This window comes from Pteronotus mesoamericanus, unplaced genomic scaffold (genome assembly GCF_021234165.1).
Source record: "Pteronotus mesoamericanus isolate MK-2021 breed Mesoamerican mustached bat unplaced genomic scaffold, CSHL_Meso_final scaffold_1186, whole genome shotgun sequence".
In the NCBI taxonomy this organism is placed as follows: Eukaryota; Metazoa; Chordata; class Mammalia; order Chiroptera; family Mormoopidae; genus Pteronotus; species Pteronotus mesoamericanus.
The window spans coordinates 4943426-4970839 of NW_026555302.1; the positions used below are offsets into that span (position 1 = coordinate 4943426).

General features: G+C 52.0%; 1 protein-coding gene across 2 annotated transcripts in view; it reads left to right on the plus strand.

Annotated features, from left to right (window-relative positions):
- NMNAT2 (nicotinamide nucleotide adenylyltransferase 2) overlaps positions 1–27414 on the plus strand; it is a 109286-nt gene that overhangs the window by 67703 nt on the left and 14169 nt on the right. The window contains exons 2-8 of one of the 2 annotated variants that reach the window (XM_054587679.1): positions 13085–13173; positions 13949–14094; positions 16509–16587; positions 19671–19797; positions 21334–21414; positions 22578–22622; positions 26370–26446. In XM_054587679.1, coding sequence (XP_054443654.1) covers positions 13085–13173; positions 13949–14094; positions 16509–16587; positions 19671–19797; positions 21334–21414; positions 22578–22622; positions 26370–26446 — 644 coding nt within the window. The remainder of the gene's footprint in view (positions 1–13084; positions 13174–13948; positions 14095–16508; positions 16588–19670; positions 19798–21333; positions 21415–22577; positions 22623–26369; positions 26447–27414) is intronic. The other variant, XM_054587680.1, reaches the window with a different exon arrangement.

Sequence of the window (27414 nt, forward strand, 5' to 3'; positions counted from 1 at the left end):
ATCACACAACTATCTTACTCTGCTCTGACCAGCAGCTCACTTCCTGGGTCCACATGAGAAAAGAAAGGTAGTAACTGCAATACATTTCATTGCCGCTAATCATCACTTTATAAAGCAGACCCTCCTGTCCCCGGACCTGGGAGGGGGAGGCTGGCCCTTCCAGGGAGGTTGACTAGGGCCAGCCTTTGTGTCCGCTGCTGCCAAGATGGTGCAGAGCTCCCTGCCGCTTGAACTGGCAGAAGAAAGCCGTTCTTGACCAGCGCAAGTGCAATTTTTTTACCTGATAATTATATAACATTATTTTGAGCCGAGAAACTAGGCTGCTAATAAATCCTTTCACTGCTGCTTGTCTGAATTATTCCCTCACAGCTTTTCATCAAGGACCAATTAATTAATGAGGGCTTTGTAAGGAGAAAGGGTCTCCCTTGATCTTTGGCCAAGAATTCCCTACATCTCTCAGTCTGCTTATTCCAAAGTCCCATGCCCTTTAACTCCTGTGCATAGAAACAATTCGTTCTGTCAGCTCAATGGGATTTTTGAGGCTGCGTGACTCCCTAGAGTGGGATTCAGTTTGCAAACGCAGACGGAAGGGGACAGACCGATGAGGGAGAAGGCAGGTGAGCAGAAGCTTGTCCCGGATCACTGCCCTTCTCTCAAGCAAGGGCACGTCTCGATTTGCAGCCCCTTAGGGTGAGCAGAAACCTTGGATCTCATCTCTTACAACCTGTTCAGACAGCTTGGAAATTCCTTTGTCATGCAGGGCATTTTGTCACTTTTTCCAATAAGAGTCCCTTGTGCCAAAAGGCGCAGGAAGGCAGCGACTCTGAAATCCCAAAGCCCTTGGTGTTTCTTCTCTTGGGGCTGTAATTCCTCCACGTGAGTTCGCACTCTTAGTCTCCACTCTACCTTTCAGAGAGAGGCCTTGCTTTATTTTTCCAGAACACGGCTTCTCCACGTTGGCACCCTTGACATATTAGACCAGATCATTATTTTGCTGTGGGAGCTGCCCTTTGCGTTGTGGGATAGTTAGCAGCACCCCGGCTCCTGTCTATGAGGCGCCAGTAGCAACCCCCTTCCAACTATGACAACCAAAATTGCCTCTAGACATTGTCAAATGTCCTCTGGGGAGCAAAACCAACGCCAGCTGGGAGCGACGGATTTAGAACTTACTTAGGAAAAGGGGTCTTCCTGGTCTCGGAAAAGCCCTGGGAAAAGAGGGACCAGAGCAGGCTGGAGGCATTGGATTCGAGCGACAGCTAATCAAGGGAGGAGAAATTGCTGTGACTTGATATCCGAGGCGCTCTAGGAGGTAGGCGCTGCTATCTCGTTGTGGGTGCTAGTTCTGAAGCATTGGAACCAGGCCCGATTCTGCACTGGCTGTTCATAGGAGTGTTTTTGGGTTTTTTTAAAAAAGATTGTATTTATTTATTTTTAGAGGGGGGAAGGGAGGGAGAAGGAGGGAGAGAAAGATCAATGTGTGGTTTCCTCTCACGCGCCCCCTACTGGGGACCTGGCCTGCAACCCAGGCGTGTGCCCTGACTGGGAACTGAACCAACGACCATTTTGTTCATAGGCAGGCACTCAGTCCACTGAGCCTGCTGTTCATAGGAGCTTTTGAAAGCTGTCTCGGGGACCGGAGCAGCATGGGAAACTGACCTAGAGATACTGAGGTCCAGATTGCCTGGTTAAGGTCTTTGAATAATTAGAAACACGGCATCTGAAGAATGTTTGGGAGAGTCCGTCTGAGCCCTGCCCAGGTTGACTACAGATTTACCTAATTCTGGATGTCTCTTTCCTCTCTAATTAGAGCTGCCCTCTCTGTAGAAGGTCACAAAACTCACCTTTGACTTTCCGAGAACAGAGCTGCAGACCGCCCAGGGTGAATTTCCATGATTCTTCAGGTGTCCACCCCATACTTGCAGGAAAGTGCCCAGGAGGGTCATCCAATAGAAAATATTTGCTCTGCTTCAAATTAGGATGAAAAAAATAAAGCCTGGTCTTCTAGGGGGCACTCTAACTTTAGTTAAAAAAAATAAAAGTAGGAGCAAAAGCAAAGAGAAAGTACGCTGAAGCACACACACAGTTCACTCCACAGCATGCGCATGGGGACCTTATTCCTTACTTAGGCATTTTGTGCAGGTTTTCGTAATTCCTGGGATCGCCACCTGACTCTTGGGTTTGGGGAAACAGCACCAATGCCCATTTCGTACGCTAACAATACAATATCCGGTTGTTGAATAAACTGCCGTATTCTGGGGAAAGGATTTGACCAGATCAGATACGGTCATAACAAAATAATCTGCATGATTAATCAGCGGTAACAAATCGGTTTTTACCATAATATTACTTTCCATTTAATGTAGGCCTTTTCACTTTTTAAAATAATATCTTAGTTATCAAACACCTTGTAAGATGCAGATTAATGTGTATCTCCTTCAGAGGTCAACGACCGGAGGCCTGGCGATTAGTAGGTTTGTGGCTGTTATTTCTCACTGGGACTCCTGAGAGCATCACTTACCTGGTCTCGCCGCCTCCACCCACGCTCCCCCACAATTTATTCTCCACCCCACACCAAGGGAGCTTTCAAAGATGTGACCCGGCTCATTCTGTTCACGATCCTCCAAGGGCTCAGGGTAAAACCCCACGCTGCTCTGCCCACAAGGCCCTTCCCGCCAGTCACCCTCGCGCCTCCCTGACTCTGGCGCGAGCCTACCTCTCCGGCCTTGGCGTTTCGTACCAGCCGCTCCCCCTAATCTGCCACACCCCCTCCCCCGATCTTTGTGTGGCTGATGTCTTGTCATCCACTCGTCTGCCCCATGTCGTTTCCCCAAGAAGCCAGCCCACGCCACCCAGTCCCTACCCTCTCTCCTGCTTTAGCTTCTTTACTGCTTTTATTATGACCACCTGAAATGATTTTACACTCACGTTATGTTCAGATGCCATGCTACTGTAGTCATTTCTGTAACGTGATTTGTTTTGTCACTTAACAATGTGCTTGGAGATCTTCCCTTGTCAGAGTGGATACACCTGCTTCATGCTTTTTACTGTACCAGGACTGGTCTAACCGCTTCCCTATTTATGTCTGATTTTTCCTATTACAAATAATGCTGAAGTGAAAGAGCCTTTTGGATGCCTCTTTGTACATGTGCGAGTGTTTTCCTGGGAGTGGAATTGAAAGGTCAGAAGTTGTGCCCACTTATCATTTGGATTGATGCTGGCTGCCATATTGCTTTCCTACAAAGCTCCATCAATTTATACTCCCTCCAGCAGTCTGTTGGGGTACGCACTGCCCCTCATCCACACTGACACTAATTAGCATCATTTTTTAAAAAAATGCCTTCAGGGGTATACAAGGGTGGTACGTTATTTTGCATCAGAATCCTAAAGGCCATTTTCAGATTGTTCCCTGCTGGTGGCCCCTGAAGTCACGCCTCTGGGTCACTTCGAGGAGGAGCAGCGAATCCTCTGTGAGCTCTGAGAGTTTCAGAAGATAAATGAAGCCTTTTAAAGCGGCCTCATCCATCGCAGCAGAAACCTCATCTGTTGCTTCGCTGGCAGAGCTCAATCAATAACCTGGAGAGCAGTGGTCCAGCCTGACCCTTGCTGCATGCGGCTGGGTCCCATCCGTCACCCACACACGCCCAGGCGCTCAGCTCAGGCTCTCACGTGGGTGGAAATCTGCCCAAGAGCACCCCCCAACCCCAATCTTGGCCTGTGACGTCACTCAGCCCCTTGATTGGTTTCCCAGAAGGCCCAGAGGAGATGGAGGTGTGGTCACAGTCTGGGTCTCCAGAGGTGGCCTCGCAAGCCAGGAGGGGCGCGTGTGCTCTCTCTGAGGGAAGGCAGGACTACACAGGCAGCGAGCCCCCAGGAAAACTTCCCGCTGGGGGCACCGGCAAGCCTGGCGGGTCGAAAGGGAGACCTCTTAGATTTAACACACCCCCATTGGAAAGCTGCGTACGTTTCTAAAAGAGTTTTTGAAGTTTACTTCTCTTCCCTTCACATTTGCAATGAGGAAAAACTTCGTGTTTCTACCTTTCTGTAGGAGGGAGCCAGTTCTTTCTTTCTACTAGTCTCTTTTCTGTGTGTCTTCTCTACTGCTTGTACAAAACACACCCTTCTGACACTTCGCGTCGGCAAAAGTGTGGAGGTTTTCCCCACAACAAGCAATTCTACAATTTAGCATGAATCTGACATTGTCTAGCTGCAGCTGGTGTCAGATCCCCCAGGTTAAGGGCTCAGTCCCACAAGACTGCCCCCCCGCCCCCGCCCCCAACACACGCCCTGTTGCAGCCCACGTTATCACCTGTGCTTCTGACCGACAGGCTGCACGCTGTTGGTTCCAAAGATTCACTCCCCCCATCCCTCGGTTTGATTAACTTGCTAGTGCACCTCCCAAAACTCAGGAAAACACTTACATTTCCCAGTTTATTAAAGGATATGATAAAGGACACCGATGACCAGCCAGATGACAGGACACATACAGAGAGGCCTGGGAGGGTCCTGAGCCCAGGAGCATCTGTCCCTGTGGAGCTGGGCTGTGTTCCCTCCCAGAGTTGTACTCACCGGCCCGGAAGCTCCCTGAATCCCCTTCTACTGGGATTTTTAGGGAGGCTGCCTCACGTAGAAGTGATCAGTTATAAACTCCATTTCCCCCTGCCCCTCCTCTTCCTGGAAGATAGGGGGTGGGGCGGGAACGTGGAGCTAAAAATCCCAAGCTCCTAATCATGGCTTAATATTTCTGGTGACCAGCCCCCATTCAGGAATGATCTAGGGGCCCAACCAGAGTCACCTCATCAGAACAAAGACAAATCCAATAGATGCTCCCAGTGTTCTTACTAGTTAGGAAATTACAAGGGTTTGGGGAGCTCTGTGCTGGGAACCAGGGGTAGAGACCAATATATATTTTTTCTATTATCTCAAGAAAGTTGTTAGGCTTCCCCAAGAAAGGAAAGCATGGCTGGTGTTTCCGGGGTGCTGGTGCTATGCTAAGCTCTTTGCATTTATTATCTAACAACTATGTGAGGTAGACAGTATTGTTATCTCTAACTTAGAGGTAAGGCAAAAGCCGGAGCAGTTGAGTAACTAACCCAAGGTCATCACCCAGCCAGGAAGGTCAGGGGCAGGATTTGAACCTAGAGCCTGGAAACTTATGCCCTGTTGCCTCTTAGGTGAGCTCGGTGGCTTAATCTAAGAAATTTCAAAGGCTTTATTTTTGGGTGTTAATAGATTCTTGTACATTTCTTCATGTATATAGTCTTCTTTAAAGAGAAAATTCCAAAACAACACTGGAATTACTTTAAAAATTGTGTCCTTTCTTTGCCCCTGGAAGAGTCCAATGCAGGGTTCATTTATTTTCCAGGAGCCAATTTCCTTTCTCCACTTCTGGTTCAAGACATGCAGTGGCTCACCGGGCCCCCGGTCAAGGGGCGATGGGGGCGAACAACAGCATTAGCTCCCTGTGGCTGCTAATAATCAAGGACCACAAACCTTAATGCACCACACACTTACAATCTTGTAGTTCTGGAAAGTCTACGAAAATCAGGGTGGGTTCTTCCTGGAAGTCCCTTCGCCTTTTCCGCCTTCCAGTGGCCCCCTGTGCTCCTTGTCTCGTGGTCCCTTCCTCTGCCTGCAAACCTCTCGGTTCCCGCGGCCGCCTGAGCCTCCTGAATTCCGTTTGTGGTTGCATTGGACCCGCCGGGATAATCCGGGATAGCCTCTCCACCTCAGGATCCTTAATTTAAGCCACATCTGCAGAGTCCCTTTTGCGTTAAGGTAACATATGCACAGGGTCCAGGGATTAGGATGTAGACATCTTTGGAGGGCTGTTGTTCAGCCAACCATCTCTCTTCGCTGGAGATCGAAAGTCTTCCGGGTCATGGAGCTTTTCGTGCTAAAACTGTGAAAGTTCTGGGCAAAGCTGGACAGTCATTTGCCCTTGTCTCAGGAAGATATTCTACTGACTCTTGGGAAAGTAGAGAGAGAATGAATTCAAATAAGAGAGATGTAAAGGAAACAGTGTTTCTTTCCAATAACATTCTCTGGGCGAAAAGCAACCTCTGCGGAGAAGGCCCGCCCTGCCCCACAGCCCGAGCAGGACCATGTCCTTACCAAAAGGAGCCTTCTCTGCTCAGCGTTCTCCACTTCTTTTGCTTGACAAAAGTAAAGCTGTTTGCTGGATAGACTCTATTTCAGAGTCTGAATTATCCCTAAATTAGAAGCCTATATGGCGAACTTGAATTCAAAAATATCAATAAACTATGCCACAACAGAGTTGTAGTTAAAAACAGAGCCCGATTCCTTGCCAGGGACAGACTCGCCACCTTCATGTGAAGCCAGGTGGGTTTTCTACATCAAGCTTCCTCGTTCTATCTTTATTCCTTTTTCCTCACCTTCCACTCTATTCTCTGCCTCAATCTACCCACCTACCCAGTTATATTTAGTAGTACAGCCTGTGGCTTTCTAAAATAATTCCCTCATGTGTTGATGCGTCCCACTGAAGGGAAACTAGTTCATGCCATATTTTCATATATATATTTAGCTTTCTATTTCCGAAGAAATAAATAGGAAAAATTCTGTTTCAGCAATGGGGGTGGGGGGTGAATTTCAAGAAGTTTGGAGCCTGGTTTGGGCGGGTAGGAGGTAGGCTCCGGCGAGCTTTCCCCGTGGAAAGGGTTTGAATGGAGGCCAGGCTCCCGCGGTGGCAGGCGGCGGCTGGGGCCGTAAGAGAGGTTCACCCGGCGCAGTCTGTCAGAGGTGACCGTTTGTGGAAGGAAGGGTCGCCAATCAGATTCTTCCAAGGGAGAGGCAGTGGAGCAGCTAAGGTTGCGGTAATGAGGGAGTGACTATGCCACTCTGTGTTACTCCATGACAGCCGGTTCAGGGTTGCGAGTAGTAGTGGCTGCAAAAGCCAGGCAAATGGATGAGAATCCAGGAGCTAGAGGGAGCCCAGGAAGGCGAGGAGTTCTGGGAAGCATTTGTTGCTTTCCGTGGTGAAGTCAAACAGCCTGAGGCTGGTACAGGGGAGCAGCTGGTGGGAACTGACAGATGGCGGAGACAACCGCACTCTCTGTGTGGTGCGGGGAGCTTCTCAAGGCCTGCAGGCTGCTCTGCGCGTGAGTCCGTTCAGGGACCTCAGCCTGATCCCCACGGGCATTTAAGGCCAGCCCCCCACCTTCTGCCAGTCAGCCACTGGCCATAGAGACCGGGCAGAAGAACACACCAGATCGGGGCAACCTGCCATCCCTTCAAGAAATGTCTCTCCCATCACACGCCTTCCTGAGTCGGAGTCAGGACTAAGAAGCTGCCCTGCCCTGGCCAGTGTGACACAGTGGGCTGGAGTGTCATCCTGTAAACTGAAAGTCCGCAGGTTCAATTCCTGGTCTTGCCTAGGTTGCGGGTTGGGGCACGTATGAGAGGCAATCGATGGATATTTCTCTCTCGTATCGATGCTAATCTCCCTCTCTCTCTTCCTCCCTTCCCCTCTCTCTAAAATCAATAAGTATGTCCTTGGGTGAGGATTATATATGTTATATATAAAGGCAGTCCTTTACTGAAGAAAAAAATGTGCTCTCACACCTTCCAGGGGTTTGAGGGATTGTGTCCCTGACAGCACCTGGCACAAAGACTTGACTATAATGAACACTCACTGAATTTTTGTTAGGGAATGCCCAAGTCTCTGGTAGGCCACAAGGATGGTTTATTTAAAAAAAAAAAAAATTTTTTTTTGACCCCTAAGTAGGAATGAACCCTGCCTAGGAGGCCTCACAACTTGATTTAGTGGGGGAGGAAGAAATTTTCCTCTACCCTCCCAGGTTCTGCCAGCTGGTCTAATAATTAAATCTACATGAGACAGATTCACAAGAGAAAATTTCCAGCTTTAATTACATTCCTACTTACAGGAAACTTATATACAGGAGGGAGTTCAAGACTCCACGTACATGAGAAGTTCAGAAATAGACGGGTGAAATGAGGTGTAGTAAATAACACTGTGATCCATGGATGAGGTCAGGCACCTTGGGGTTTGAGACGGGGCGGGGGAAGGTCATTCACAGGATAATAAGAAGAGCGGATCTTTAGTAATTAGAAGTTTTCCCTGCCCTGTAGATAGGTCATAAAAAGTTATTTCTGGTAATAACTCATTTAGTTCAATTTAATTTCTCTAAGGGACAAGTAAGATTTTCTCGTGAACGCACAGGGTCTTGGTGGCCTTCAGCTCAAAAATAATCCCTGTCAAAGCGGCAGGTCTTAGAGAGGCTTTTTTTTGAACTCCTTCCGTTTCGTCCTTTGTTATCCAGGGCTCGATCTTTCTAATACTCAGAATGTTTACAAATCGGGACCACCTTTATGCACTTCTCAGACAAGGAACATTTGGGCCACTCCAGCTGTGAATACAGCTCAGAAGGGATCATTTCTAATTGCAGCTGAGACAGGAGAAACGGAGTAAGCCGGCATCAATGCCCTGACCCCACGTTTCCCCCATGACCTCCCTGGACGAGGGGAGGCGATGACACGAGGCAGCCGGTTCACTGAGTGGCTGGGAGGCAGGCAAGGCACGTCACTCTAGTGTATTATGATTAAAGGACAAATCATCTGTGCAGTGTCCGTGTTGGCTGGTGGGCCCCACCCAGGCTGTCAGCAAGGGAGAATTACCAGGTTCCAAACGGCCTGGAACGCGTAGTGAGACACAGTGGGTTCTCGGGGTATTGAGGGCAGGACACGACAGTGCTGGTAACCACCTTGGGCTCCTCCTCCGCGAGAACAGGCGCAAGGAGGGGAGAGCATACGAGGGCGGGGCGGACCTGAGCGTAAAGTGTTAGAGTGATCTGGCTCCGTCCCTGGCGCAGGGCTGATGGACAAAAATAGACGCCACCTTGGGGAGCCTGGCATGAAAGTAAATTCCAGGGCTGTAGCTATAGCTTGGCCAGTGGGCCACCTGCCAATTCCCAGAAATGCCTTTGTCATGCAAAGCGGAGGTGGTGGCCCAGTGCAGGAGGGAGGAGAGCTTCCTCTGTGGGTACCCTGACATTGCGGGGGCTGCCCCACCTGTCGTTAGTCCCTTGTTATTCAAAACACAGCCCGTAGGTCTGCAGCATTGCTCTCACTGGGAGCTTGTTAGAAATGCTGAACCCCAGGCAGGGCCCGGGAAGGGTGGGGCCAAGGAAGGTGGCCCCTCCAGCGCAAAATCCAGGCGGCACCCCAAAACTCAGTGTGCAAGGTAAATCATATTTTAAAAAAATCAAAATTCAATCACAAAACCCATGATGAACAAAATATCATCATTTTAAATGAAGACAGGATCTGACGCTGCGCTTGAACGATCCTACCTCTCTCACCTCGCCTGAGTCCTCGCCCAGGTCCCAGGCCCACCCAGACTTTCAGAATCGACATTCTAACAAGATCCCCGGATAATTTACATGCACATCAAAGTCTTTTGGACTTTGGATAACACCTCTCAAGCCATCACAACCCAAAATCTTGGTATCCAGACAGCAGCAAAATTAGAAAGGGATGAACAGAAGCATCTAACCCCACTCGTTTGCTGGCCACTTATTTGCATTTGCACAGTACCGCCTTAAAATTGTACAGTGTTTCATATATTACTCTAAACTTTAAGACATGTTTAATTCTGAAATAATTATAGATTCCTAGGAAGTTGCAAAGAGAGTACAGAGAGATCCATGCGCACTTCCCCCAGTTCCCCACAATGGTTACATTTTACGTAGCTATAGCAACAATATCAACACGAGGACTGTTGACATTGGTGTAAGCGTAGGCATAGTTAGTTATATGTCATTCCACCACTTTCGTAGATTCATGTAACTGACGCAATTAAGATACAGAAGTCCGTCACCCCAAGGCGCACCCTGGAGCTACAGCTTTTTAGTCATAGGCACCTCCCTTTCCTGCCCACCCCCAAGCTTAACCCTTGGCGAGCATTAATGTGTAGAATTTCTCAGAATGCTGTGTAAATGGAATCATACATATGCGACCATTTGAGATGGGCTTTTTTTCACTCAACATGATGAACTGGAGATTCATCCCAATTGTTGTGTGTATCATTGGTTTCTTCATTGAAGTGTTTTTGCACCTTCGTCAAAATTCAGTTGGCCATTCTTGTGTGGGGCTATTTCTAGACAATTGTATTTCATTGATCTGTGTGTCTGTCTGTCTGCCAATACCTCACAGTCTTGATTACTGTAGCTATATAATGAGGTTTATAATTTGAATCGATTGATTTTTCCCACTTTCTTCTTTTTTTTAAAAAAAGGTTTTTAACTAAGCTAGTTCCTTTATCTTTCATATAAACTTTATAATTATTTCATGCCAACAAATCTTTCTGGCATTTGGATAGGAAGTGCATTACATTTATCTACTAATTTGGGGAGAATGAATATCTTTACAATGTTGAGTCTTCTAAATGACAAGCACATTATATCTCTACTTTATTTAGGTCTTTGATTTCTGTCATCAGCATTTTGTAGGGGTTTTTTTTTTTTGCAATAATAGCATTTTGTAGTTTTTAATGTACAAGTTCTGTATATGTTTTATATATTCATACAGTGAAGCGATAAGTATTCATTTGTTTGAGTGGTTATAAAGAGTCTTGTATTTTTAATTTCGGTTTCCATATGTTTTTGCAATTACTTTTCTTTTCTTTTTTAAATATTTTATTTATTTATTTTTAGAGCGTAAGGGAAGGAGAAAGAGAAGGAGAGAAACATCAATGTGTAGTTGCCTCTCGAGTGCCCCTAGCTGGGGACCTTGCCTGCAACCTAGGCATTTGCCCTGACTGGGAATCAAACCGGTAATCCTTTGGTTTGCAGGCTGGCACTCAATCCACTGAGTCACACCAGCCAGGGAAGACTTTTCTTATGTTGATCATGTATCTTATGGACTTACTGAACTCATTTATTAGTTCTAGGAGTTTACTTACAGGTTTTTTTTGTGATTTCGTGCTAAATGCAAATAGAGACGACGTTTTTTTTTCCTGTTAGATTTCTACATCTTTAATTTCCCTTTTTTGCTTTATTGAGCTAGCTAGAACTTCAAGTACTATTTTGAATAGCTTTGATACGAACATTCTTGCCTAGTTGCTGACTTAGGAAGAAAAGCATTTAGTCTTTTGCTGTAAAGTATGAAGTTTGCTGTAGGTTTTCATGAATGGGTTTTTTAATTGTATTTTTTCCATTACCACGTAGTCCCCTTATACCCCCTTGCCGCCCCCAACAACTACCCCTTTGTTGCGCATGTCCATGAATCCTTTTTCCTTTTTGCTCAGTCCTTCTACCCCTACTGTCCCTCCTTAGCTGTCATCCTGCTCTCTCTCTGAGTCTGTCTCTATTTTGCTTGTTGGTTCCATTTGTTTGTTAGATTCCACATAGGACTGAAATCATATGGTATTTGTCTTCCTCTGATGGGCTTATTTCACTGAGCGTCGTGTTCTCCAGGACCACCCATACGGTTGCAAAGGGTAAGGGTTTCCTCCTTTTTCATGGCCAAGTAGTGTTCCATTGTGTAAATGTCCCATAGTCGGCGTCCATCAGTAGATGAGTGTTTGTTCTTTATCACGCCAAGGAAATTCCCTTCTAGCCCTAGTTTTCTGAGTTTTTATGGTGGCAAAGGAAGAGATTTCCTCTGCTCTTCAAGGTTTGGAGGCCCAAACTCAACAAGGACAGAGTTCCTTTATTTGGGGTCTCGACCTATGTATCTCTTCACCTGGCTGTTGATTCTTATCCTTAAAATCCTTTGTAATACATCAGTAATCTAGTGAATAAATGGGTTTCTTGAGTTCTGTGAGGTACTCTAGCAAATTAATCAAACTAAAGGGGGGTGATCTCAGAACCACAGAGCTCCACAACACAAAGAGCGAATCTGAACGTAAACTATGACCTACAAATAATAATGTGCCAGTATAAACCTATAAAGTGTAACACATGTACCACAGCAATGCAAGGTAAGAATAATAATAGGGGAAATGGTTTATGTGTATGTGTAGAGGGTATAAGAAGGTGAAGGGCTAAGTATATAGAACTCTATATACTATCTGCTCAAATATTTTATAAATCTAAAACTGTGCTAAGAACATCAAGTCTGTTATTATTTTTAAAACTCTAAGAGGTTTCACATTAAAAGAAAAAAAGGCAAATGCGATGAGAATTTTTTAAGTTTTAAGAGAACCAGCTAGGCCACCCTGGAACCTAGCCTGTAAACCGCCCAGCCAGCCTCGCCGTCCAGGCCCCGGTCCAGGCCCCGGTCCACCCCCAGACCCCCTCACCTGCGAGATAAATCCATGCCTGATTTCCGCGGCGGTACCAGCTCAGGTCTGGTTGGAGTTATACCATGAACCCCCTTAGAAGTAAGAACCAAATTTTTCCTTCCTTTCCCAGGTCACTGAATATTCTCATGGAAAGGAAATCGGGCACGGCTGGCCAGTTTGAAAAAGCAACATCACAAATTCCTTCCTAAGGAAAAAAGCCTTTTTTTCGCTCTGGCTGAACTTTCCTCATAGATCTGTAATGATGTGGGTTTTTTTTTTATCTGATTGTTAATTCTCCCTAATTATGCGGAAGGCTCTTTAAATTTGTTTCGGTGGTTTTTCTCTTCTGAGTAACTAGATGAAGCAATCAGCCCACCTTTCATAATAGAAGAAGGCGGCTCCTCCTCCTCCTCCTCCTTCTGTTATTTATTTATTTATTTATTTATTTATTTATTTATTTATTTATAATTGCTCCTGCACTGTAGGATTTCTGCCAGTGATCGTAGGGGTAAATCTCAGTCTGTTGCTCTAATGGCTTTTAGTGAGGGGCTTGTGCTAAATCCCTCTAGCTACGCCGGCTCATCCAGCAGAGAACCTTTAAAACTGGATGTATCCCCTTGAGGTTGAAATCCTCTTGCTTGGGGGCTGAAATCTGGTTCCGTAACCTTTTAAATCCCCAACTTTTGCTTTGAAAGTTGGCTCTTTCTATTTAAACAGCAAGACAGATGAAAAATAAGCCTTTAGGGCTGAATATATTGATTTCAATGATCACCTTTAATCCATACCTTTCCTTTTTATAAAGTGTGGTTTTCCTCTCTTAATTAGAAAGAGCCAGAGATTATCTGCATAAAACCGGCAGGTTTATTGTGATCGGCGGGATCATCTCTCCTGTCCACGACTCCTATGGAAAACAGGTGGGTTCCTCCTTGGCCCGTTCCCGCCCTCCCTCCCACCCCCGGACCTGGTGGCTTCTCTGGCATCAAATTGCCCTGCCACCGTTTCTGCTATGATTCCTGGAAAAGCAAAATGCCCAGTAGCAGGCACCCTGCTCCCCAACCCTGGACCACAGTCAGACCCGAGCGACTGGTGTTGGGCAGCAGCTGGGAGGCACAGCTGCCCACGACCAGGCAGACGCTCTCAGTGCCAGGCTCAGTCCAAACTCATTAAAGGAGAGTCGGGCACACCCGCGGAGGGCCAAGTGTGCCACCGCATGGATGCCAAACTCATGGCTGGTCGTGGGCTGGGCGAGTCTTTCCTGGGATTGTAGGGAGAAAAAGAAAGGCTTATACCTTTCATAATCTGATTTAAAACTCATCCCCCTGCCCCTTCCTCCCTGCCACAGGCCTTAGAAAATCTAGAAGCCCCCCCACACCCCTCCTCCATCATTCTCCTTCCTCCCCCGTACAATTTGGGGGCTCCGGGGGAGGTCGCCGAAGCGCCAGATCGAGCCATGAGACAAGGCAGCATCTGCTAAGTTGAGTCTCATCGTCTCTGTGCTGGGCACACTGGCTGCTCAGTTGGCATGGGAGGCTCACTTACGGGTCCTGGGGCGGGTGGTCTACTCCACCCGCCTTTCATTCTTTTTCTCTCATCTCTGACCTTTCATGCCCGTCTGTGTGGCTGAGGGACAAGCAAAGGGGACACACCCTCATTCCCTGACATCCCCGAAAAATGGCTGCTCTTTTGTAGCGGGCGGCTCAGGATAGCATCTCGGGGAGGCTGTGGGGGGCAGACGGATGTCCCCACGATCACTCTGTCGCTCCTCAGGGCCTTGTGTCGAGCCGGCATCGTCTCATCATGTGTCAACTGGCCGTCCAGAATTCTGATTGGATCAGGTAGGGCTGGTCTGACGGTGCAGCGGCCGGTCGCCCTGGGACTCGCTGGGGGTGGGTGGAGAGAGAAATGGGTGCTGGCGGGGGCGCGGGGGGGAGGCCAGGGGAGGGAGATGGTGACCCTGTTAAATACAAAATTCAGCTGAGTAGACTTAAAGGTCAAATTGGCTTTCAAAGACGCATGCGTCAGGCAGCATCACATTTAGCAAGCAGAGAGGAGCCCCGAGGAGCTGTACAAAGTGGAAAACTTCTGTGCAGAAGGAGGCTGTTGGCTGAGGTGACCCCTGGTGGTACTGACCCGATTGTTGGGCTAAGATTACATTCCTGGGAGAGGCTGCCGCTGCTGTTGAGTTAGGTGGTAGGTCCCGGTTTGATGGTGTGAGCTTAGCGCAAGCGGCTCCCTTTGGGGTCTGCGGTCTCCTTGTTTAACAGCCCCATGTAAGCAATAGTTACACAGGCCTTCAGGGGTGGCCCAATTGATAACTCAAATTTGTAACCAAGCTCTGGGGCCCATGAAACTAAAGAGGGTGTTTTTAGTGTTTCATCTTCTCCGACACCTTTGGATCTAAGAGTATTCTTGGATCTTCCAAAAACACCTTTGGGGTGGGGGGGAGGCACGGCCAGGAAATCCAAAATGCTTCCCCATTTTCATATCCACTCATGTCCATGAAACCTCACTCCCTTCCAGGGCAAGTTCCCTGGCCTGGGCTATTTCCCAGTCCCTAACTCGACTCTCTAGCGCCCCACACTGACTGTGGGACAGAGGTGCGGGGGCAGGCGCATGCGCTGCCTCTCCCGGGGAAGTTCTGCTAGGACTGCAGACACCGCTATCCACTGAGCCTGCAGTGTAATTAAAGCAACCTTCCGCTAATTATGCTAATTACACTCCCCACCGTTCCTACAGCTATAATTTGCATGAGTAGATGACATTTGTTAAAAATAATGCCACACCATTTGTACTGTAATTTCCCACGATGGAAAAGTAAGCAGCACCTAGAGGTTCCCAGGGAGGAAGGAAATTGAAAGAAAACTGACCTCAGAATGAGGTACACAGGGAGGTGATGGAGAAGATGGGGTGGGCAAAAGCCAGAGCCACGAAAGGAGGCGACAGTGATAATCAAATATTGATCCTTGCTGATTGTACACAGTGATCTCTGTGAGAGGCAAGTGCCCTCAGTAGGACTATGTCTCAGTCCTGCTCCCCGGAGACATAGGTTAGTGGAGACAGAGCCGCCTCTTCTCCGATGAGGTGTCAAAGGGCTAGAGAGTGAACAGCCTACCTGTGGCTGAATCAGGACTGGGAACGAAGCCTCTCAATGTTGTACCGTTACTGCTTGGCTGGGATGAGAAGATTCTAAACTTATTCCCTCATTCGTTCAATGACTATTGATTGAGCACTTCCTGCCTGCCCTGCACTGCCCTGGGCACTTAGAGAATCAGAATTCTGAACTGAGGTCCCTGGGGATGCTCGGAGCTAGGTCTAGAGATGGGGGCTGGGCACGGCGGGGCCCCTGGATTTGGGGAGCCTGTTTAGCCAGGTCAGGCATCTGTCCACCTGGTCGGGGGGCTGGGGGGTGCTGTGCAGCGCTCTGGGCGAAGCCAGGCTCAGGGCAGGCTGAATCGCTAAGAGTTTTCAGTTGGTGCGATTGCCTCTCTGAGAACCTGAGGTGTGTGTGTGCTGGGAGGTGGGCAGGGAATGCTCAACTGCTAAGAAAATGTTGCAAAATATCCCAATTTAGCAGCTCATTAAGTTCATAATTAGGGCCGAGAGCTGCATCAGTCCGGGCTGGAGCCCCGCTGGCCGTCATGCTGGTGTGCGCCTTCCGGCCTGACTGCCACCTGTGCGCGGAGGCCCGTGGGGCCGCTTCCACAGCTCAGGGGGCTGCGGCCTGACGCGGGCTTGGCTCTCACAATCCTGTCAGTTCCTGATGAGGATTCCCATTTTGCAGGGAAGAATAAGGGCAAGACACAGTACCAAGCTCTTCATGTCTCACACTCATCGCGCCCTTCTAATCTCCCCACCCGAGAGTTGCTGCTGTGCGTCCCATTTCACAGATGAGAAGAGTGAGCCCTGAAGGCTCACATCACTGCCCCAGGGCCCACGGCAGGGGCAGTGGCTCATGGCCGGCATAGCTATGCCCCTGCCCTTGCCACGGGCCGCCGGGGGCCTGGGGCTAAACCCAAGCCGACCCGTGTCAGCAGCTCCGCGCGCCAGCCCACACCACATACCTCTCCTTTCACAGAGGGGAAAGCGAGGCTCAGGGAGGTGTGCCAGGCCCGTGTTTTATCTGATTTGAGAACTAAGTGTGCAGCGTGACCAGCGTGCGGAGCTCCCTGAGCTGTGGTCTTTGGAGGGAAGCAATGAGAAATGAGTGAGAGGCCAGAAACCAAGGGAAGCCTCTTTCTGTCTCTGCCAGGGTGGACCCGTGGGAGTGCTACCAGGACACCTGGCAGACGACCTGCAGTGTGCTGGAGCACCACCGGGACCTCATGAAGGTGAGCCGGGCCGCGCGGCGGCGCGGGCGGGCTGCAGGAGCCGGGCGGCCGTGGCAAGGGTGCTGCTGGCCTCCGGACCTGCTGCTGTCTCTGGTTTCCCGCCAACCGGGGGAGGGAAGGGGCGAGACCAGGCCCTGACCAGCAGCACAGAGGAGGGCAGTGAGTGAGGAGCCCAGGGTGGCGCCTGGGACTGCGTCTGCCTGGCTCCCCCTGCTGAGTAGGACCGGGGTCGGTTTTCACCTGCTAGGGGCAAGTTCTAGGTGGGGTGGAGACCACAGGCAGGAGACAGGGCAAGGAAAGGCCTGCGAAGCGAGGGGCTCTGGGGGGAGGCGCCAACGGCCAGGTCCTCCTGCCCCACCTGTCTGAGACCCGTCGGCCCCCTCGCTCAGCAGAGGCCGCTGGGCTGAGGGCTGTCCACCTGCCAGCCACTATACCATCACCCCCCCGCCCCCATTCCTTCTCACGTGAGTCCCACTGGCAGGCCCTGTTTTCAGTGCCTGTTGCATCAGCGGGGAAAAGGGAGCACGGAGAGGGGAGCCAACGCATCTGAGGACACACAGCAACTGCTCGGTCAACACAGAGGGGTGCCTGGGCTTGGGGCCCGGCTGCCGTGACTAGAGAGCTGGTTGCCCGGTTGGGCCGGGTTTCACACCAGCCTGTGGACCCCTCGCAGATCAGCGCCAGCCGTCGACTCCCGCTGTGACCGGCTGAGAGGCAGCCCGGCCGGCTGAGACGAGGCCCAGCCAGCCCTGCTCGCCCCAGTGCCCCTGCTGCGGGGCCCTGTCCGGCCCCAAACTGCAATCAGACGCCCTGTCAGAATCTTCTCCCTGGGGAGCTATCAGTGGCCCCTGGACCTCCCACACCACACCAACCGCGCAACAGGTGCGCTGTATCTCAACACACATACACCCTGGGGCTCCAGGCCCTCCAGGGAGCCGAGCGCCGGACGTGGCTGGAGGACCAGCGGGCTGTTGCTGCACCCGTTCAGTTTTTTCCCCACGGAACTGAAGAAAACCCATGCCCCTTCCCTCCACATCCCGAGTCTGCGAGTCCCCTTGAACGGACCAACATAGGGTGGCACCTGGCTGCTCCTCCGTGCTGGTCAGTGCTGAAAGGCACCCCATCTTACTGTCTAAGGGTGTATCTGTCAGGCTAGGCTAAGAGATGCATGGTAACAAGCATCCGTAAAGTCTCAGTGGCTCCACACAAGAGCATTTCTCACACTACGTGCCAGCGGGGAGTCTGGCGGGGTGAGCTGGGGTCAGCTGGGGGCCTGTGCTCCTGAGAGTCACCCAGGAGCCTCCGGCGTCCTGCAGGAAGGGAGGAACCAGGGACGCTGCAGGCATGGTGCTGAGCCGTGGCTATGCCGGCCATGAAGCCTGCTTTGCCGCCCCTCCCTCTCTTGCTTATGCCCAGAGGCATGAGTCTGAGCCAGAGAAGCCGGGCCAGGAGACCCAGGTGTTGCAGTGAGGGGCAGGGACTGGCAGAGAATGTAGGTCGTGATGGCTCCCTGCCTTGGAGCAGGGGCATGCGGCTGCCTCCTAACTACGCTTGCACTCCCAGCCTTAGCATCAGGCTGGTATTTGGGGCATGGAGAGTAGACCCGAGGAGAGACAGGCACAGGGCTTAAGAAGTGAGTCGGGGCCAGGCTGGGAAAGGCCTCTGGGACCGCGAGAGCCCCCGGAGAGCCGACGAGGGCAGACCGGGGCATGTGGCCAGCCCTTTCCTCCTTCTCTGACATAGAACTAAGGATGCGTGCAGCAAAAGGAAGGAACTCCTCAGCTACCAGACTGGTTTCTAAGTGGGAATGTGGCGTTCTCCCATCTGGAGGTGACATAATATTTAAAAGGAGGCAGGCTGTCCCTGTCCCTGCACCAGCCATAGCTGGGCTGAGGAGACACCGTGGTACCTGCCCACAGCTGGTTCCCTCATGTGCTGGATGCTGCTGTGACCTCCTCCTGTCAGGGACCTTACCAAAGGGACAGTCACCCACAAGACTAACACCTGTCCTTCCACAGCTCAGGGCTCATGTGCTGCTCTGCCTACAGTGTGATCTGTGGGAGAGGTGTCTTTGGAGGGCCACCCCAGCCCTGGAGCTTGGGGGTCCTCGGGCAACAGGACTCTGTAACCCAGAAAGGGGGAGGTGCGGGGCTGAGGGCCGGGATGCTGGCCGTCAGGGAAAGGCCCTGGAATTAGCAATGGCTCTTGTGAAGCTAAACAGATAAAAAATTCATCCTTTGTTTCTGTTGCGCAATAGCCACTGTCCCCTCACCATGTGCAAGGTGGGTTGCTTCTGGGTCAGCTGTGACAAACGCTGCGTTATCTGCTGTCTTCTGTGGCACTAGAGAGAATCAGAGGCCAGATAACAGGGACAATGGTTAATACGCATAGAACTTCCGTTCGGCTCTGGAATGTGTATTCACATGGAGGGGCTGTGCCCCCCACCCCCCTTCCCAGCACAGGAACACATCCTGCCCTGCCTGGCACTGCTCTCAGGCGCGGCCCTGCCGCTGGCATCTCTGGCCTGGAGAGGCGGCAGGTGGTGGTAATGCCTGGTGTTTGTTTATGACCTTTCCCGAGCTTACCCAGCCCTGGTGCAGACATGGCCTCATTTGAGCCCCGCGAAGCAGGCAGGGAGGGCAGGGATGCATGTTACCGAGAGGGTCGCAACATTGGCTCCTGTGTACACAGTTCCTGCCACATGCCAGACACTCTAAAGACACTTTGCATGTCCTCACTCGTGTAATTCCCGCACAGCCCAGAAGCATTGCCTCTCTATGCTCGACTCTTGAGTTGAGGTCCAAGAGAAGTTAACTCTCCAAGGTCACACAGCTCGAACTGGAACCGAGGTCTGTGCAACACCACATCCCACGCTTTTGCCAGGGAGCCGCCCTGCTCCTGCCGGCCTGCGGGGCCCTGCAGTGCAGGGGCGTCCAGAACCCGCCCCCAGGGCTCTCCCCAGGCTCCAGGAGCCTCACCACGACGGACGGACGGACGGCGCAGGCGTTTGGAGGTGACTGGGAATCGCTTTTCCTAAGTCACCTGGCTAAGGATGCTGACTCTGCACTTCTCTCTTTCCCCAGCGGGTGACTGGCTGCATCCTCTCCAATGTCAACACGCCCTCCATGACCCCCGTGATCGGACAGCCCCAGAATGAGAACCCTCAGCCCATTTACCAGAACAACAACGTGTCCACCAAGCCCACTGCAGGTAGGCGTGCTGGTGTGCGGCAGAGGCTCCCAAACCTCAGGGTCACCCACAGGCCTTGTTAAAATCCAGTTTGCTTGGTGGCCCCGCCCCCCCGCCAAGAATTTGAATCAGTAGGTATGGGAGGGGGAGGGGAATTTGCATTTTTAATTAGCTGAGGCTGATGCACTGCTCTCTGTCCTGCCAGCCCTTCATATAGCACATCAGAAAGAAAGAGTCACAATTAGAGAGCGAGAGAGACAGAGGGGCAGATAGAGACAAGGGTGATGGTGCACATCCTTCTTTCGTGTTTAAATATAAATATAATTGCCTCCACTGGAAATAAAAGACACAAAAGGGAGCCCTTTTCTCTGCCTCTTCCACGGGGGCTGAGGGCATGGCCCAGGCTCAAACAGCGAGGAAGCAGCAGGACCAGGAGCCAAACGCGGGCAGCCTGCATCCAGAATCCCACACTCCGATCCGCAGTCTGTCCCTGCGGACGGCCCCACACACTTACCCGCCACCCAGCACTGTACGCCCGCCTGGTGCTCGGTGCTTTACACGGGTTCTCATTTAATGCAGTGGTTCTGCGCTAGAGATATTAGGTTCCCATTCACATGAGGTTCAGAGAAGGTAAGTGATTTGCTGAAGACCACACAGCTCAAATGCAGAAGAGCCAGAATTCATATCCAGGCGCTTTCTGATTCCAACATCTTATGCTCTTTTCAATTGTATTCTTCCAGACCAATTGCAAGAGACAGATCCTAGTATTACTTTTCAAGCCTAGACACCGGAAGCTATTATGCCATTAGTCTATGATAAACAGGGAAGAGCCAGCATTTCATAGCTTACACACGGCTCCATGTAGGGGCCCAGAAAAAAATTCTGGATTAAAGCCCAGAGAGCTTATTGAAAAGCAGATACCTCTCAGGCAAAGACGAGCAACTGATTGTCCTAAGGACCATCTGCGTGGGGAGCAATGCCTTAGTTCAGCAGCAGTTATTCCAAGTGAATTCTCTGCCGCAGGCCTGGCCTCCTTGGATCTTGGTGTTAGTGTTTGGCGATGGTGAATGCTCAAGATATTAAAAAATGGATAAGCAAACAGCCCACGTGCCCTTGAAACACACAACGTGATCCATCTGATGTTACACAGACATAGCTGCATAACACATATTGGAAAAATAGAAGAAAATACATAATATACCAATATGCCAGCTGTTGTTGTTTCTAGGGGTTGGGATAATGGGCACTTTTTAAATTTTCCTCTTTATATATTTTCCTCTTCTATATTTTCCCATGGTTCAGCCATGTAGTAAACATGACCAGAGACTAGATTCCAGTCTGTGGCGCAAAGTGCTTGTGCCTTGGACTGTGACTGAGAAGGAATTTTTGCTGTCATATCTCTGTTCTTTCTCTCTACCCTCCTTCCACCGCCCACTGCCCGCCCCGCCCCCTCCGGCGCACCCTTGTTGTTCACAGTGGCCCAGTGCTGGGCTGACCGCGTGTAAGTTGTGAGTGGTTCTCTCCCCCTGTCCCTGTGTGTCTTGCTCTCTTCCATAGCCAAGATCTTGGGGAAGGTGGGAGAAAGCCTAAGCCGGATCTGCTGTGTCCGCCCGCCCGTGGAGCGCTTCACCTTTGTGGGTAAGAGCCTGGACCTCCTTTCCCATCCTGCCTCTCTTCTCTCCCCATCCCTTTATTTATTCAGCCAACATCCCCCACCCCCCCCGCACCTGCTAGGGGCGACCTTTTATGGAACAATGATTTCGAGGAGACAGAGGTTAATGGGCTGCACTAGTGGGAGCTGCGATGGGAGCCCAGAGGGCGTGACCCACCAGCCCCAGGCTGCCTGGCGGCTCCCACTCCGTGATGTGCCCGTTCCTCACCCCCCACAGGGCGCGGCTACGTGTGTGAGAGAGTCCAGGAGTCCCTGGTTCTTCCCTCGGGTCCCTACAGCTCGGACAGTGTCGTACTCCTGGTGACGAGCTAAGAACACACGCTCTTTCCTTCATTCCCTCTGATTTGGGGCGGCTCCCCCGTGGACTCAGCACGGCTTAGGCTATCTGAGTCCCTGGGGCTCTTTCTGGGCCCCCGACTTCAACTCTGCAGAAGAGCTGGAGGCCTCAACCTCCTTCCTCTGACTCCTTGGGGCTGACTTCTGCCATTTCTGAGATTTCCAGTCTCAGGCATCTTGAGAAGGGACTAAGAGGGACAGTTGAGGAAGAAGGGAGGCAGGGGACCCAAAAGGTCTCTCTGTGGCTTTGCGCACATGCCGCGCCCCATGCAGGCATTGCACACCCACAAGCACACGCCAGAGGTTCTGGTGTTCACAGCTCCCTCGGACTGTTGCTGTGCTCCGCCACGTGGAAAATCTCCAGTGCTCAGTTTTGCTTGTTCTTTGAACCAGGTAACCCCTAAGGAGAGAGGGTCACCTCCTCGTGACTCAGACCTGTCTTCCTAGGTTTTGAGGACATTGCTATTCCCTAAAATGTAGACAGAAACAGAAGGCGCTCGGCATGAGTGTGTGTGTGTTCGTCACTGCCTCCCCGGAGAGGCTGTCTAATTCTGACGGTCCCAGAAATGTGACGTCTGCCCGGAGCCTACAGAGATGCCCTCTCTATTTTAGGCTGGGCTGCGCTGTCCCTTCACTCTACACAGGCGTCCCCTGTGCAGGGAGGCAAGCACACCCCTGCCTCCCACCCGCCCCACCTCCTCCCACGCACCCCTTCCGAGAAGCCCGGGGGAACTGCATGGCCGGTACCAAGGAGCGGGGGCCCTAATGCGTCTGCGTCCCCCTCCCCTCCTAGATGAGAATGCCAACCTGGGCACGGTGATGCGGTACGAGGAGATCGGTGAGTGGGGATGGGGAAGGGGGGCATTGGGAGCCGCCTGCTTCTACCTTGGGCAAAGTGGAGGAGGGGAGAGGCTTAAAATCCTGGATCATATTCGCTACTGGGTCTGCTCTCAGCACAGTCCCAAGCTGAGACTGAAGTCTCAGGGATCCCCGTACCTCTCCCAGCTGCACCCGCACCAGTTCCCAGGAGGTAGGCCTGGGTCCCTTGGTAATTTTCCCTCTGAAGCCTCCTCTTCCTCATCCAAAAGACATGGAAGTTGAGCATCAGTGCCAGGCAGAAAGTCCCTTCTTTTGCCCACAATCCTGCACTGGAGGCAGAAGGCCCTGGGTGATGAGGAGCCAGGAAGGAGCCGAAAGCCGCCTCTACGCCCTCCCTGCAGCCTTGGGCAGAGGCTGAGGCACTTACTGTCCACGTGAGAGCCATGTGGGCTCAAGGCCAGAGCAGGTGGCCTTGGGGGAGGTTACATGGAGCTGTCAGATGTAGGATGTTGAGCCCATTCACCCCAGGGAGGAAGCTGAGTCCTGGCTAACCCCGGCGAGTGACCAGAAAACTGAAGTCTTTCCAGAGTGGCTAAGAGGTACAAGTGGGGAACACAAGTGTCTGAAGCTGGGGAAAGAGCAGACAGATGCCAGGATGCAGGTGGAGTTAGCAAAGGTACCAGGTGACAAGGAGGGCCAGGGACAACTGGGTGCCTGGATCTCTAGGGTGAGGGCCAGCCTAGTGCCGGGCAGACATGCTCAATCTTAAACTTGAGCTGCAAAGATATTGCAGGTCTCCCCCTGCCGATTGGCCTCTGTCTAGGGCTGGAGGTCACAGCTTCTGTGGGACCCTGGGAGACGGGCTGTCCTTGAGCATCAGGTTCTCCCAGGAGGCCCAGCAGATGTGACATCACTTCCAGGGGCTTCTCTGGGGCGCAATTGACTCAGCTCTTACTGGTTTGCTAGAACCGCTTGTAAGATTTTCAGGAATTTTATGAGCCGGTTGTTAAATGGAGCCAACACAACAAATTAAATTATATTAAGTAACAGTTAAGCAAATCGTATTAAAAACAAAAGTAATGAATACTCAAAGCTCCTCACTTCCTAATTCTTTTCCTGTATTTTAATGTCCTTTATTTACCGGCACTTCACTGTCTGAAGGCCACGAAAAGTGGCGCCCAGCTTCCTGGGCACCCCCAAAAGCAGGCAGGAGCGTTCCGCTCCAGGTTCCACGGCCCCAAGCCCCCGAAAGGTCTCGGAATGGGTACGACAGCCCCACACCCCCTTCCCCGAGGCGCCACACCTGGCCGGGAACTTCTGTCCCAGGGCTCGCCTGGGCTCCACCTCGCGGACTCCTCTCTCGGAAAGGAAATCCAGGCGGCCAGAGCCAGCAGGGTGGATCCCCGCCGCACCTGGCACAGGTGGCGGCTGCCTCTGCGTGCGGTTGGAGCGGGAAGGGCCGCAGGGCCTGGGCTTCGCATAGCGCAGATTACTGGGCAGGGAGTGAGCTGGAGAGCCCTGGTCTTGCTGCTGGTCCGGATCCACTGGGGTGAAGTGGGGAAGTGGGAGGGAGCTGCCCTGCTTCCGACCGCCCTGCTCTGAAGCCCTCTGGCTCACGCCTTCCCTTTTTGCCATCCCCTTGCCTGCTTCACGGGAAGGGAAAATCCACTTTAACTCCTTGCTCAGTTAGCATCTGTGGCTCCATGTTTTTAACCAGCTGACTGCTCCTCCGGGGGCTGCCCCAGGCCAAGGGCTTTGTGGGCTGGAAGGCCTGCATTAACCTCGTACAATAAACTGGGAGAATCACTGCTGCCCTCTAGTGGCCATACGTGGGCTCCCAAGCCCTGCGAGAGCCTCTGTGACAAAAACACTGCTCTGGTCCTGCAGGAGAAGGGGCAGACCCCACTCTTCCACTTCCTATGCTCTGGCTTAAAAAAAAAAAAATCCAACATTATATTCGAGTGGGAAAGTGAGTCCCTGGCTGGGAAACAGAAGAGAGGTTGATTTCCGTGGCTATAGAGCACACGAGGTTTCTCACCAGGGCTGTTGACATTTGGGTAACTCTGGGCTGTGCGGCGGCCACACGCCACGTAGGATGTTGAGCAGCATCCCTGCCCTCTAAGCACCAGATACCAGTAGCCCCCCTCGCTCCCCAGCCTTGACAACCCAACATGTCTCCAGACACTGCCACGTTCCGGGGACAACGTTGCCCCCAGTTGCGAACCACTGAGGAAGAGAGAGCTGAGGGCCAGCACATCCTCTGGACCCGGCCACCCAACCGAACCCTTAGGCGCTAGAGTTTCAGGAAACCGACCTGGACCCTGGGTGGCTCCTAGTGGGAATCGGGAGCAGCGAGATCCCGGGAGTGAACCTGGTCCGGCTCCTCTGAGCCATTCGAAGGCTGGTTCGTCTCCACAGGTGGGGAGTTGGGCCAGCGACCCCATGGCTAACACAGGGGGAGGGAGGCATCGCCGACCAGGGCGCTTCCCCGGAGACCCCGTGCTGTGAGAGCCCAGGCCAGGACAGAGAGCCGGCCAGCCCAGCGGCGCTCGGACGGCCTGCCCGCCCGGCCTGGTGGTCAGCTCGTCCGCGCTTCACTTAGGCATGCTTCCTGAGCCCCCACTGTGTGAGGGTCACTCGGACCAGCCCTGGGGATATCAAGGTATATAAGGTCCCTGCATGTGGACAGAACATTAGGCTACGGCGTGACCTGGGGGATGGAGGGGAGGAGAGCCGGCAGGACTGTCAGGAGTTAAGGCCCCAGCGCTCCACGGGGCTCCCTGAGGGTGGCCTGCCTGGGCCCTGTGTGTCAGCAGCCCCAGGCCCCGTCCTCTGAACCCTCTAGAGACCCCTGCAGCAGGGACAGGCTCAAGACCTGAGAGTCCTTGTCAGGTCCCTAAACTAGCTGCGGTGTCTAAGGCCACCTCAGCCTCAGGGTCCAGGATGGCAGCGTTGCTGGAAGCCTCAGAGTAGGGCTGTGGCTCTGTCTCAGATAAGATGACCACAGGCACGGCCTCTGGGACTGAAGACGCCACCCTGAGTCACACCCTGGCGGCCGAGGTCTCTCCCCCGTGGCTCCGAGAATCCCAGGGTTCCTTTTTCCCCCATTGCTCAGCTTCAATGAGCGAGTCCGTCTGCCGCCTGCTCTAAACCACAATGGGCCTCCCTGGGCTGATTCAGAATGAGCATAATGAGGGAAGAAAAACAACTGACACGCGGGAAGTGTCCCTGGGAGTCAGACAAGGGGGGCTCAGCATCACTTCTCAAGTCCTTAGCTGGGTACCTGGCCTGGCCGCGTAAGGAGAGGACATCTGATGAGCTCGCCATGGCCTGGGTACGCCACCATGTGGGCATCTGTGATGGGAGACAAACCCAGACAATGCACAGCAGCAGAGCAGCAAACGCCACGGAGACCTGACTTGGATATGAAGCAACAGAGGCCCTTACACATAGACAAGGCATGTGGCTGGCTCTGTCTCTGTTAGAGGGACTGGCTGGCCCGGTTTAGCACAGAAAGACCCCTACCCCCTGAAACCCCTCAGTCCCAGGCGCAGCAGGAGGTGGGGATGGTCTGTAGACGAGCCCCGGGGGAGAGGCGAGCATCGGTCTCTGTGCTGCACACAGCATGGCGCAGGGGTGCCTGGGAGGCTGCGGTCTGGCGCCCCAAGGGTGGCAGATTTCTGGGGGCATCAGGGAAGAAGGCTGAGAGTCTCATGCTTCCCAGGTCTTTGCTTACTCCCTTTGCCAACTTTGTCGCCCTCCTCAGAGCTGCGGATCTTGCTGCTGTGTGGCAGTGACCTGCTGGAGTCCTTCTGCATCCCGGGGCTCTGGAATGAGGCGGATGTGAGTAGCGAGGTTACAACGCCGCATGCACACGCTGGCGTGGGGGAGGACGGGGCAGGGACACTTGATTTTGGTCTCTGGTCTCTCTGCTCCCCACAGCCTCTCTCCCCAACCTAAGCATCCCCTTCCTATGAGCTCCCAGGAGGGTGATCTCTTCGCATCTCTAGGGAAGAAAGTCCTCACCCAGCCCCAGGCTGGGCCTCCTGATTTTTCACACTCTCTCTTCTGTGCTTGCTCCCGTAAAGCCCTGGGGACAGAAGCAATCTGAGTCATAGAACACCTTCTCCAAGGGCGCTGGGACAGGGCATGTGTGTGCTCCTGAGGGTGCTGCTGGCGGAAGGGGGAAGGCGGGGTGGCAGGGGTTTTAAACACCCTTTACCCTTTTGAATAGGGTTTTGTTTCCCTTGGATTTCTTTTGAAGAGGTGGTAAATACCATCCTAGAATTCCCTCACCAGGAGAACGGGGTCAAGAGGGGAGACATTAATGGCCAAAGGTCAGTAGGAGCTTCCTGGCCATTGGCTTGGAATAGAGGGAACCAGGAAGTTTAACTTATGTCACTTAGAAGCTCAGTGGATGTCTTTTGTTACCAGACCTGAGTGGGCTGGTCTTAAGCCAGTTAATTCAGGAGCTGCTCCCCCTTCGTACGTGCATTCATTCTCGTTCTTCCGTTCATTCATTCCCCTGACGGCCGGAGCCACTGCTCCCAGCCCATAGTCCTCGGCCAGCGGGAGCCTGGGCGCGGGCGATCCAGACCTAGTGCTTTTCATTACCTTGTGTGTGGCTGTGCAAATCGCTCAGCCATTCCCGGCCTTGGTGGGTTTTTTTTCTTTTTAATCGTTAAAATCTATAGAGTGTTATATGTAGCATTTGGAGGTTTTAAAGAAATATATAATACAGTCCCTGCCCCCAAGTATTAGGTGCACGACGTGTACATATGAAATTTTTTCATGCACCTATATATGTCTCT